The 13,185-nt window shown below is 43.8% G+C and overlaps 1 protein-coding gene across 3 annotated transcripts in view; it reads left to right on the top strand.

The window, feature by feature from the left end:
• The first annotated feature begins 4,944 nt into the window (after positions 1-4,944).
• The window catches only part of LOC133342422 (calpain-9-like), a 28,116-nt gene continuing 19,875 nt past the window's right edge, over positions 4,945-13,185 (top strand). For all 3 annotated transcript variants that reach the window (XR_009755128.1, XM_061551597.1, XM_061551596.1), the window contains exons 1-4: positions 4,945-5,263; positions 6,073-6,142; positions 9,017-9,135; positions 10,720-10,853. Coding sequence is in view for 2 of the 3 variants with exons in the window: in XM_061551597.1 (XP_061407581.1) it covers positions 5,084-5,263; positions 6,073-6,142; positions 9,017-9,135; positions 10,720-10,853 (503 nt within the window). In the remaining variant the exon portion in view is untranslated. The remainder of the gene's footprint in view (positions 5,264-6,072; positions 6,143-9,016; positions 9,136-10,719; positions 10,854-13,185) is intronic.

Raw genomic sequence — 13,185 nt, 5'->3', positions numbered from 1 at the left:
CTCGCGTCAAAATTACACGCAAAATGTAGCTTAGCTAAAGCGAAACTTGCCGTAAAACATTGCAGTTTGGTGAATGACGTATATGTTTCTAAGAACTCTCTCATGCACGCATGCACTCAATGAAAATGAATCACTATTTTTCAAGAATATTATTGGTACCAGTAGAAGTAACTTGGTATTGCTTGGGTTGTTATTTACCTTGGATAGGTTTGAGCTGAAAATGATTAACCAGTAACAGCGAATGTGCATCCACTCTCGCATTCCTTTGTTTTATGACTAGCCCTGGGACACTAACGCAAACGGACATCACACCGATCCTTCAAATGTGAATTAATTATTTACTAATGGAACAAAATACTCAGACACAGCATTAACTGCGCATTTAAACTACTCAGGTATGCTGCCGTGGTTTAATGGTTAGCACATGCAGTGGACTTGCATCCCAGTAGTGCCAAGTGCATTCTCCCACATGACTCGCACTGCTCTGTCCATCCCGCAGAATACATGGATACACCACAGTCGGTCGGAAAGTCATGTGCGGTGGGGTAAAACGTGGGTACTGACACTTGTTCCAGAACGGTCCAGCCAGCGTGGGGAGAGAAGGCCAAATATCATTGAGATAGCGGCTCTGTCGTGCTCCCTCCAGGCGGGGTCCTTACGTCAGCAGTGGCATAAGCAAGTGACTCATGGGGGGGGGGGGGGGGGTGCGATGCAGCAATAATCATATTAATGTAAAACCTGTGCCTTCACTGTAAAAAGTTCTGGGGGATATTGTGACTGTGAAAGGCGACCGCTCAAGATGCTTTGTCCTCAGCCAAGCGTGAAGACAATTGACAGCCAAGCTGCAATGACTACAGTGCAGAAAATGCAACCCAACCAGATCTGCAAAACCTGATAATACTGGAACACTTCAACCGACTCGGTAACACTTTCAGAGAGAAAAGAGTACTAAAATTGTGATTTCCAGAGAGCAAAAGGTATGATTGATTGGAAGTGTTGCCAGCTCCTAAAAGCAGAACATCACAAAATACTTTCTGGGCAGACCTAAAGTCATCAACACTCTCACTAAACAATTTACAAATATTCACACATAGTAAACAGATGTAGGATCCGAAATGTGCACTGGAAATTGCTCCTAAATCTGCACCATGTCTTCATCGCAGAAAGTTGTTAAATGTGTTACCTCTGGTCACTTTGACAAAATGTTGTCATTCGGGAAAACTCAAAAAGTCGTAAAATCTATCAACAAAACTACCAAGTTAGCAACACCGATTACTGTGACCATGTTACAGTTCTCCCGTCATCTCTTGCATTCCACGTGAAATCACCATACTGTGTGTGTCATGCACACAGCCTTGTTATAGACCAACTCAAAATAGAAAAAAAATTCTGGCCCATATTATTTGTATAATGATTCCATCCTTGAGAGGACCGATCCCTGAGTCACACTCACGCATTTTGCCATCGAGAAATAATATTTTGCCTGTATTTTATACTCTGTAACAGTTTCCTTGAACACGACAGAGTATGTGAAAACACCTTACAATAATATAAACAGTACGGTACTGTTCAGATTTCATTGAGACTTTAATTCAGAAATAAGGGTAACGTTTCGACATTTGCAATGGCTGGTGGGGGTTGCACGCGTAACAATAGTATTCTTTGCATGTATAATGTGCTTACATCCCTCAGCAACTCACGTGGCACCTTTCCCTGTGCATCAAAAATAGGTTTCTCACCACCTGTGTGATGTCTACATATCTCCACGCAAAGAGTCGTGGGCGAAACAACCCTAAACGTAGTGAAACAATAACATTGGCACTATTTAGACACGTATGTAGGATGGACAACAAAGGTTGAATTAAAAGTGTGTTGTTCGTGTTATGCAAAACGCACCATTATAGACAAATGGAAAGAGCCTGCTTCCCCAACACTGCAAGAATGGGCCTATAAAAAAAAACGTGCCAAACTAATGGGCAGTGAGGAAGCTTACCACCAAACATGAAACCCCCCCATCACGACCTCTCCTCCAGTGGGCAGTGACTCTTAAGAGCATTCATGAGGACATTTAGGCACTCCCCGTTTCCCTCTCACTCCCTTATTGTGTTCATCACCTACAAGGGTATCAGGGTTTAGGAAGACACGGGGGCTGTACAGTTGATTGAAAGAGTTTATTGAAACATGCGGTTTAGACAGATTTCCATTGCATTGTAATCCGTAATGTGTTTGCGCTGGTGTCAACCCCTTTCATATCCTCTGCGGTGTATACCTGAATCATTTTGTTAATAAAAAATATATACTTTTGTAGTGTGTTGTTCTGGAAAATGGAAGGGACCGGAAAGAGAGGAAGACCTGACAGAGCACGGCTTGACGATGACATTCGAGCTTGGTGACAGAAAGACGTGGCCACAACTTGAGCGATTCGGCACAAGACAGAGAGGAAAGTGGAAACAAATGGCGAAAAGTGCAGTGGACACCTACGGCCTATCTTCCCACATGGATCGTGTTGATGATGTTGACAGAGCACATTACGGTATTAATTTAATCATGCTTCAAAGGTGTGGTGGTAACCACAGACGCATTCTGTCTTCCTCACCACGGGCTGATGCGTCTTGCCCATTGCGTGATCACTAGCGAAGAGCGTGGGCACAGCTTTTTTCTCGTTCTGGGGGTGGGGGGTGTTTGTTGTTGTTGCGAAACTTCGTTGTGCGTTGACGGATGGTGCCACACCCTCCTGGCTCCGCTTCTTGTTGTCCGTGCCATGGCCCTGTTTCACATGAAAGAAAATTTATTCAGAGACACAAGGCACTTTTCTCCAGGTAATCTCAGATCTCTGTTGTCACTCTGAAAGGTCTCGTTGCCACCTTCCAAAGACACTGAGCTTGTGTGCAGCCTGACAAAGCTGCACACATTTCAATGCCATGTCTAACAAAGTACATTGTATATAAAGTGCATTTTATATACGCACTATGTTGTAACGTGAAAACTAATTTGGTAATCATGTTTTTAGTTTCCCTATATTGGGATGGGGAGCAGAGGTAACGTTACAGGGTTTAAGCTCCATAATCAGCCACGGCTGACATCCTGAGCTCTCCCTGCATCAAACCAACCTGACGAGTTTGGTGAAGAATGATAATAAATAAAAAAACAACCCCGACGAACGGCACAGCGTGCTAAGTGTTATGTTTTAATTGCTTATGCCTAAAAAGTTTATAAAATGGCTATTATTCCCAACAAACTTTGCTTTTGTGACCAGGACTTTATGTGAAGGAAAGACACGAATGCACACCACGTTTTCTCATTGAAAACAGGTACATTTCTAAATATCACTGTCTTAGTCACAAAAGCAAAGTTTGTGGAGAATAATAGCCATTTCTTGTACTTTTGAGGCATAAGCGATTAGGAAATAACACTAGCTACCCAGGAACAATTGTTTTTGTTACACAGTATAATCAGTGGTAATTTGGCGTACAGGAAGATTTCTGCCTAGAATAGGAATGTGGAATTTGCACCATTGGCCGACGATCACAACCGGTGATTAAAAATCAACCCGTGCTCATTTGAGTATGCGGACTTTGATTTTTGGATTCTCTGTAGTTGCCTTTGGCACCATTTTTATTCTCATGTCAATTTAAATAGCCTTACACACTGACGTGATAATTTGGCCATTTGGTTATGCAATCTTAGTAGAGACATTCCATGATGTCATTATTTTTAAAATGCATTTGTATTTCAGAGTTTTTATCAATTTCTATGGAATAAAATGCTCTTAAAATTGCCCCAAACGCCTGGCATAATGGTCTTTGATATTCAATTGTCTTTTCTCGTATCCAATTGTTAGTATGCATCTGGTTCATTGTAGAAATAAAATCTAAATCCAGATTGGCCACAAAGTTTTACTTTAAAATGCTCATTATTCGGTTCCCTATGATCTTCGTGAACAATGTATACATGCGTGATATGGGGGATAATGGCTCTGTAATTATGCAATTCAGCTGTCTTACTTTTTGAATAAAATAATGATTTGGACATAATTCCAATTTCGATTGTACTCCTGTGCAAATACACACTTAGTCGTCACAACATGGGTCTGCGTATTTTGTTACGACTGGTAACGCTTCTTTGACGATGTCCACAGTTATTCCATTCCGATCTGGGGGCTTTCCCATACATTAGAAGCCATTTGAGAAACATTGAATTAGATAATTTCAGACGTAAACATAAATGTAAGGCAGTATAACTATGTAGGAATTGTTGACAAAGTCGTCACTGTAAACACGAATGAAACTATTTCAGAAATGGATTGAAAATCTTAAAGAAGGCTGTAAATTTTGGCTAATAATAATAATTATCTTTTACAAAACAACAGCCATGGACATAGACATATTAAATGAAATAAATGCTGGAGATTGTGCAAATAAGCACAGAGAGATGAAATGACACTGGAAGTGGGACATCTGTATCAACAAGACATTTATACTGTTAAGCAAATGAGCTTGTCCAGTGGATAGATAATTGCTGATGGTAATGAGTGTCGTCTTACGAAAACAACGTTCACAAAATGTACTCTGAGTGCACGTTTAAAAAACACAATTCGAAAAGAAAAATTGGTCAAAAGTAATTATTAATTTCTGTATTTAAAAAAACGATATTATTTTTTGGTATTCCTATACCTAAAGTGTAATATTTAAATACTGCAAAGTTCGAATTGTCGTCAATAAATGCATAAAATGCTTGTTTTTATTACCTTTAAAGGGCAATACATATAATAGCGTGTGATATGTAGATAAAATCATTATTTATTCATCAGCCATGTGGGGGTGTATATCGTAATTGAATAGCGAGGTGGTTTTCTGCGAGTCTGAACACGTGGGAAGCGTTGGTTTTCCTATAAAGCCTCAAGGCATACCTCGTAAATAGAAGCTCAAATTCCATATGCGTCGAGACAGGTAGGCGTTGGTGTTATAAGGTGAGAGCTGCCTTTTTGAATGCATTCAGTCGTTCTGACTGCTGCAGCTTTTTTCGCAGCTCACGTTTGATTTAACTGCCCCCGTTTTAAGTACACATCTTGCCCATCGCAGTCATGATTCGGAACTTTAAAACAAAATCGAGGACGTTTCAGGAGATAAAGGAGGAGTGCTTGCAGCGCAAAATTATTTTTGAAGATCCCGACTTCCCAGCAAGTCTGTCCTCACTGCATATTAAAGTCCAGCCGACGGTCATCACACAGTCTAGCAATTTCATTGAGTGGAAGAGACCTTGGGTGAGTTCACATCCATTACATGCATACACCGATATTAAAACGAAAATGTTCCCCTTTGATACGAGCCACATCGACAAATGAAAGTATAACTTTTCATCAAATGTATGACATAGTCAACGTGAGTTATGAATAAAATGTTATTCACACAGGGTAAACTTCTACATACGTTGCTGTATTTAAGTGTGGAAAGGAGAGGGGGAATAGAACGGTATATATTTGAGGAATATCCAAATATGCTCTCTAATGAATGTGATTTACAGAATATTATATGAGAAATGACACCGATCTGTCCCACAGAACGATGTTTAATGTGAGTCAATAACCTAACACGGTTTGCATTTATAGGCTGCTTAAGTTACTCAGTATCTTAACACACTTTGCACCACATCTGATCTCAAACATTCATTCCATTTCCCTGCGGTAGTCTTGTGTAGAGGAACCCCATTGACATGTGCCGCTATGTGGCATACGGTGTATGCAGCAACCGCTTTAAATGTTATATAGTCTGCCTGCAGAGGGCGATGGGCTTTTGTTTGGAAAATCTGGACCACGATGTCGAAACAGACAGCGTATTTTTTTTTTCAAATAACTTCATGGAATATGTAATGTCCACTGTGAAGCAGAGGGCACGTATTTATGGTTGATAGACCCGCAGTATTATCTTAGAGCCTGTACAACAAGCAGCAAACATGCTACTTGAGTGTTTTATGCAGTCTAACCCACAGCCAAACAATAACATAGCAATGGATATGTTGTAAGACAAACGCTGCTCATGGCACATGTTTCATAAAACATTCATCTCTCCGCAGGAACTCGTTCGTCACCCAGAATTCATTGTGTCTGGAGCCACCAGAGCTGACATTAACCAAGGCATTCTACGTAAGCCTTATATAATTACATTAGAATACATACACGCTCATCATCATCATCAGCTATCATCTATCCACTGCTGGGTGAACACCACCTCATGGTCCTGCAATACCACAAGCCATCTTGCTCCTGCACGTGAGCCGGTCCCATCGCTCCATCTCCTTGGCAGTCTTCCTCTCAGGCCGTTCCCTCCTTTGACTGCCATTTCTATACCAGACTTGACCATTGGCCATCATCTCCTATAGCAATGTCCTGTCCAAGCCCACTTTCTTTCCTTAACCGTCATCACGATGCGTATAATTTGCATTCGGCTGCTGCTGCTGCTGATGAACATGATGTGACATTTGGAGGCCGACCAAACCAATGTTAGCAAAACCGCCAAAGCCCTCCTGGCCATGGCCCGCCCTCGTGCAGCCTGCCTGAGTGGCAGGCTGCACTCACGGCTCCCGTGGGGCTCGTCACGGCGTGACCCGCGCACCGGCGACCACGAGGCGACGTGGCAGCTCGCCCACAGCCCACGTCGCCTGGAGTCGACAGGCAGCGTTGGCCTGATGCTCGCAGTTACAATTGGCATTCGTATTCCGCCTCCACCCTTTAGCCGGTGATGTACGCCTGCAGTTGAGGACTCGATCCATTCACATTTAAATTTAGTGGCTTCCCTAATCCCCGGAGATTTGCTTCACACCTTTCAGATCGCTGCTTGGCTACCGTGCGCTGGATCCCATTTGAAACACGGTAGCACCAACACTTCTGCCGTGGCTGATCATTGTTTTAATGCGGCTGGCTCACGCGAAATGTATTTCTCTAAGGTACTTTGCAAACTAAAGATTCGTTCACGAAGCCATCCATATATACAGACACAGGCACAATTTCAACCGAGATGATGGCTATAAACTCAGCAGTCATTGGAAAGATGTCATCACCCGCTTTGAGTCATGATTTGATTGGTTTCTCGTCAAGGGAGCACAGGTTAAGTTATGACTTGATCTGTGTTGTTTTATTGTTTGTCTTGTAGTCTTGCCCCAGGGCACATCGAAACGTCGCTTTATTATTTTCAATGTATTATTTTTATTTTTAAAATTTAATTGTATTTAATTGTATTATCTTTTATTTTTATTTTATTTTCTATCCACGTGACTTTACCGAAAGAACCAAGAATACTGAAATGTCAGTTCATGCCAATAAGTGTCTTATGTAATCTCAACCGCAACAACGATTTACCGGTTATGGTTGTAATGACGAGGAACACACCTACAATAGCAATTCAACTACAATTATATTTTGAAAATGTGATCAACAATTACAGTATTTAATTATCACAAATAAGTATTCATATAATTAGATTATGCAATGCACACTACAGATTTGCTTTGTCCACCCACTGCTGGATGAGGCTCTCATCACACCGTGCGGATCGTGGGAGCACGTCTCCGTGGCGAGATGTTAACTACCTCGCCTGGTATACAGGAGGTCGTGGATTCGATCCCAACCCTGACGCCTGTTAGTATATTTGTAGTTTAAGTGTTCTCTCCGTGGTCGCGTGGATTTTTCTCCGGATCCTCTGGGATTTCCCTCCATATTTATAACCAACATCACGCGTTTAGAGGATTTGGCCGCTGCTATAAATTTCAACAGGATAAGCCACTTTGTTGAGCTATCATTTGTGGCCATGTCGCTTATGAAAAATAGCTCAGTGGGCATTACCTGGTAAAATAAAAATAGTTTATAGTTACTTGACCACCCTTCACTGGGTTCGTGAAGGCAGGGAGAGAATATGGTGAAGCATAGCACAGTACAACAATGGATTGTTCTGCATTGCCCTGTGCTGACAATGTAGCCACCACAGCAGCCTACAGCACCTGTTCCTGTAGCCGTAGTGGTTGCCCATTAATTCAAAATCCAGGCTCAAGCCTGCTTGGCTTCCAAAATCAAACTCATGGATGTACAGATGTTTATTGGAAGAGGCGATCTAACAGATTAAGAATGGACCCTTTCAAACAGGGCTTGGCACGCAGCATAAAGGAGTTCACGCGCGAACTGCAGATGTCAGCAAATGCTCCGGTGTTTACCATGGTCTCAGCATAATTAGCGTCAGGACTCCTATGTTATGTTGGGTCATGTTCTCGCAGATAAAGTATCGTCTATTCTATTGTTTGAATTAGCCCCTACTTGGTGTACTATTCATCACCTGAAAAAGTTAGTTGATAAAAACATCCCTTGCTTTCCTTTTAAAGTAAGGCTGTGGGTCCTATGTAAGCAAATAGAAGATTATATAAGACTAGATTTAAACACAACATTCCAATTTTTTTGCATCCAAATAATTGGGTTCCGAAATAAAAAATGACGTTTTTCTGATGTTTATAGTAATAAGCATACGCTTGATGACTCTACTGTATTCCCAATTCCAGATGTCTAACCCTTCTGGCACATCATTAGAATAGTATTTTTAAAACATATATTTGGTGATGCTGTTGGAAAGTTGCGTACAAGCACAACAACAAAATAAACTACACAAACTCGTCGACAACACTGCCTTAAAACTACATTTTAAAATGTATATAATCGGCTACATTGTGGGCAAGGCCATTTGCTGCTATGAATAAGGACCATTGCTTGACAAGTCGCCAATTATATCTTTATTTTAAAAACAATACTGTTGACGAGTGTGCTCGTGTTTTGTTAATAACAATTTACATTATTCTCTTCGTCTTTTATTTATCATCATTATTAAAGTAACCAGATGCCACAGTTGCCCTGCGAAGCGCTTTGTGCAGTCTGAATCCTAACATATGCACTAGAAAGGTAATAATGCCTGCTGTTGTTGGTGTTTTGTTGATGAATTAAGCGCGTGTTTTACCCCTGTCCCTGTGTTGGTTCCAACAGCTGACTGTTGGCTCCTCTCCGCCATCGCATCGCTCACCCTCTACCCACATCTGCTGGCCAAGGTGGTGCCCATGAAGCAGAGCTTCCACGAGGACTACGCTGGCATTTTCCTCTTCCGTGTAAGAGAGCAAGGTCCCTTCACACGTGGCGTGGTGGGACCTCGCGGTGACGCGCACGCAGAAGCAGTCTCGTAAATCCACTGCTGGATGAGGGTCTCCCCGCACCTTGTGGGTAATGAGGAATATTGTGTTGTCATCTTGCTCTCTACAAAAAGCAATGCCCTTGAAATGTGGTGCACGCTGAAGACGACAGAGCAATGTCTATAGCATTCACAGAAATTCTTATTTCAGTGACCTTGTCAAAGTGAAGGAGTCATAAATTGTATGAATTAAAGTACACTGCGCACCCTGCCAGTTTAATATGTGAAACGTATTACGTGTTGTTGAGTGGCATTGTGCATGTAAATAACACGTTCCTGCGGAGAGAGCTGATAGGAACGTTGGGTTGCTCAGTCAATGGCCAGGGTCAACGGCGGCGTGGTGTATTCCGCAAATGTGGCCGACTGTGAGGGCGGGCACAAGCTGGCGTGAGTAGGTTAAACGTTGAGTTTTATAAGGGCACCACGGGGTGACCAGCCCCTCCCCACCCAGCCCCACCCCTCCCACCCCCCACCCAGCCCCACCCTCCCTACCCGACCCCTCCCCACCCAGCCCCTCCCCACCCTCCTCTCTCCACCCAGCCCCACCCCTCCCATTTTTGGATGCACGACGGACAGACGGACGGACACAATAATCCCCTGTGGGCTGGTGTAACCAGGAGGTTCCTACCAGTATAATAGTGCATGTCCATGCCGTTCTTGTTACTCCAATGCAGCATGAGGTCATCCCCACGCCGTGCTGGAAGGGAGATTGCTTCCTCCACACGGGTGGAGGAGGCAGCGAGGAATCACGGGGAGAGTCGCAATGGGGAGTAGCGATGGAAAAGTACTCAGGAAGCGACTGGCTGACATTGTATCAGTTGCGTTTATTGTCCAACAATCGACAGGAATGTAAATGCTTATGCAATCTGTACTTACGTTTATACTTAATTTATGCTTATTTATTTTAGTGACGTGCTTACCTTTCCTAACTTTTGCACTCTTAGCATGTGTTTGTGTTGTTTGTTGTTGCATCTTGCTGACTCGCCCACGCTGGACATCTGTAAAAATATATGCATAGCTCATCAGATTCCTGCAGTCTAAATACGAATTCTGATTCCGAGTGCCCGACTGCTTTAAGTTGAATTCTATAAAATTGGTCGAATCGGAGCCTCCTTGGGACCCACTGGCACTTTCCACTGGCACCTTCCCTTGGCAAGGGGCACGCGGCGTCGTGTGCACGGGAAACATTTCCAGAGCTCAGACTCTGGACAGCCCCGGCTGAAATGAATCCCTGGGTGGACGTGTATGTCAGAATCAAAATCTTTATTTATACTTGAGGAATCTGATGAGCTATGAATATCTTTTTCACAGATGTCCAGCGTGGGTGGGTCAGAACGTTACAACAACAAACAATACAAAAAGTCGACAGGAGTATTTTTTCTTTTATCGGTTAAAGCTCACTGAGCTATTAGCTTCTTTTTAAGAGGCGACCTGGCCACACTTCGTAGCCGATGTTTGACCACCGTGCGCTGAGCGTGGTGTGGGTCTCTCTCACCCGGCGCAGTTCTGCCAGTACGGCGAGTGGGTGGACGTGCACGTGGACGACCGCCTGCCCACCCAGAACGGGCAACTCGTGTTCGTGCAGTCGGGCACCGGCAACGAGTTCTGGAGCGCCCTGCTGGAGAAAGCCTACGCCAAGTACGTGGCACGGAGACATCGAATCATCCACAATGTTTGGATCGCGCAAATATAAATGTGTCGTGAAACCCCGCCACCACCCGATGCAGCCGATTGGTAAAGGGTTGTCACGTAAACAAAACGTGGTAATTAGTTACGAGTTCAGCGCACCGTTGTGTGTTGGAGAGTAAACCCACAACATGTATTATAATTCGAGTTTTGTGACGTTTAGTCCGGTAATTACAACCAGCCTCATCAGGCGACAGTTGGGACTCTGGAAGGATCCTCCTGTTGTGGTCAAGCAGGTGCAAAGACCAGAGGGGGGTTCAGGTTGTCATATAAATGACATCACATCATCATCACGATCCATGGGCGGATAGCCCGTAGGTGCTCACTGCACATTTCATCATTTGTTGTTTCCACTTTCCTCTCCGTCTTGTGCCGAAATGCTCAAGTAGTGGCCGCATCTTTCTGGCACCGATGTCTCGTGATGTTGTCAAACCGTTCTCTGTTAACTCTTCCTCTCTTTACGGTGCCTTCCCTTTTGACAAACAACACACTTTTAATTGTCGTGCTGTTGTCCATCCGACATGTGTCCAATACAAACCATCAAATACACACAGACAAAAACAAGATCCCCCATCCCGATAGGGACAGGTACAGCCCTTTGTCAATCCACTGCTGGGAGAGGGCCTCTCCTAGGCCTTGTAACCCGTGGTGGTTAGTTGACCATACTTCACCACGTTGGTCAATGCTGGTTGATGAAGGCGGGAGCGTGTGTGTGTGGGAGTGTTCGAAGCGCAGTACGACAGTGGATGTGTCTGCACTGCCCTCTGCCGCTCACAATGTAGCACAGCACCAAAGATGCCAATAACTAAACTAAACATAACAAAAATTGGTATTTTGTCAGGTCAGGCCCACTGAGCCTATACCAGTCTCGCTGTTTTTCAGAAGCGACCTGGCCTCAAACGACAGCTCAACGAATGGCGCATCACGTGGACATTTATAGCGGCCAAATACTCCGAACGCGTGTTTCTGAATGTGGAGGGAAAAACCAGAAAAACCCAAGCGACCACGGGGGGGGGGGGGGGGGGGGAGACTTGCAAACTCCAAAATACAACAGGCGTCCAGGGTCGAGATAGAACCCACGACCCCTTGTAGACCAGGCGAGGTGGTTGACATTTCGCCACCGCCATTGGTGTGCATGACAACGTGGCGTGGATGGTGGTCGCCCATCCGATCACTATCCAGGCTCAACATTTTGGATGATTTGTTCACAGGTCTCCTTTAACATACTGGGGGGAAATGTTGTCCAGACATGATGTTTAGAGACTGCACCATTTTTATTCTGATACCACTTTTCACTGACGTTTGCGCTGGCTGGGAACGCACGGTTGTGTGTTTCCACAGTACTGTACTGTATTAGTGGCAGCACTTTACTAGGCAAAAAGCAAACGAAGCAAAAGTGTAGGGCTCCAAGTAGCTGAAGGGGCCTTGGATTCCCAAAAAATTGCGTTAATCAAATTTCAACTGGAACTCATATTATATATATTTAAAAATAAATTATCAGCATTGTAATACCGCTCCCAAAATAGTATAACGTTTATTATTTTACACACGTGTGACATAATTAATTGGTATAGCTTGTTTAGCATATAATGTGTGTAGTTACCCGAGGCATACCCATAATTTATTTATGCTTTGGCCCCCAATGGGCGAGCACTCCCACCGAGATCAATTGCTCTTAAAAAGAAAGCTTTTTCAGATCAGCTCCTCATTACCAACAACAACAACAGCTGCCATTCGCCACTAAGTGAAGATGCTGTCACCACAGCTCTTGTGCCAGGCTAGGTGCACCTTAAGGCCCCGTGAAGTGTTGAAGGCTCCCTGGCAGGGCAGGGAACAGACCCAGGTTTTGCGTGCAGAGACAAATCTAGAAAGTTCCTAAGGGTGAGGGCAGTCGGAAATTGTATATATTTTTTATGGGGCCCTATATTAATAACAATAATATAAATTAACCAGATCATGTTCATTTGTTCCACAGAAAGTCTCATTTAGCCAGTTACCCAGATAGTTTGAAAGGAACATCCGTGGTGGATCAGCAAAAAAAATACATGAAATGTATTGGCTCTCGTAAATATAAACCAAATAAAAAATTTCGGGAGTTCAAGGGTTGAGGGGGGGGGGGCATCACCCCCATCGCCCCCCCCCTCCAATTCCACCCTAGATCCATCACTGGTTATAAGTTAACTGATTGATCTAACTGGCAGATGCACCACCTGTGCGCCCCATTGCTGCTACCTTGCTCCTCATAACCAGCACCAACAAACGCCATTCCCCACTAAGTGGCGGT

Source organism: Lethenteron reissneri, chromosome 14 (assembly GCF_015708825.2).
Source record: "Lethenteron reissneri isolate LAM-NWPU_2019-01 chromosome 14, ASM1570882v1, whole genome shotgun sequence".
Classification (NCBI taxonomy): Eukaryota; Metazoa; Chordata; class Hyperoartia; order Petromyzontiformes; family Petromyzontidae; genus Lethenteron; species Lethenteron reissneri.
Note: the sequence above shows the minus strand (reverse complement) of the source record. Positions and strands in the feature narration are given on the sequence as shown.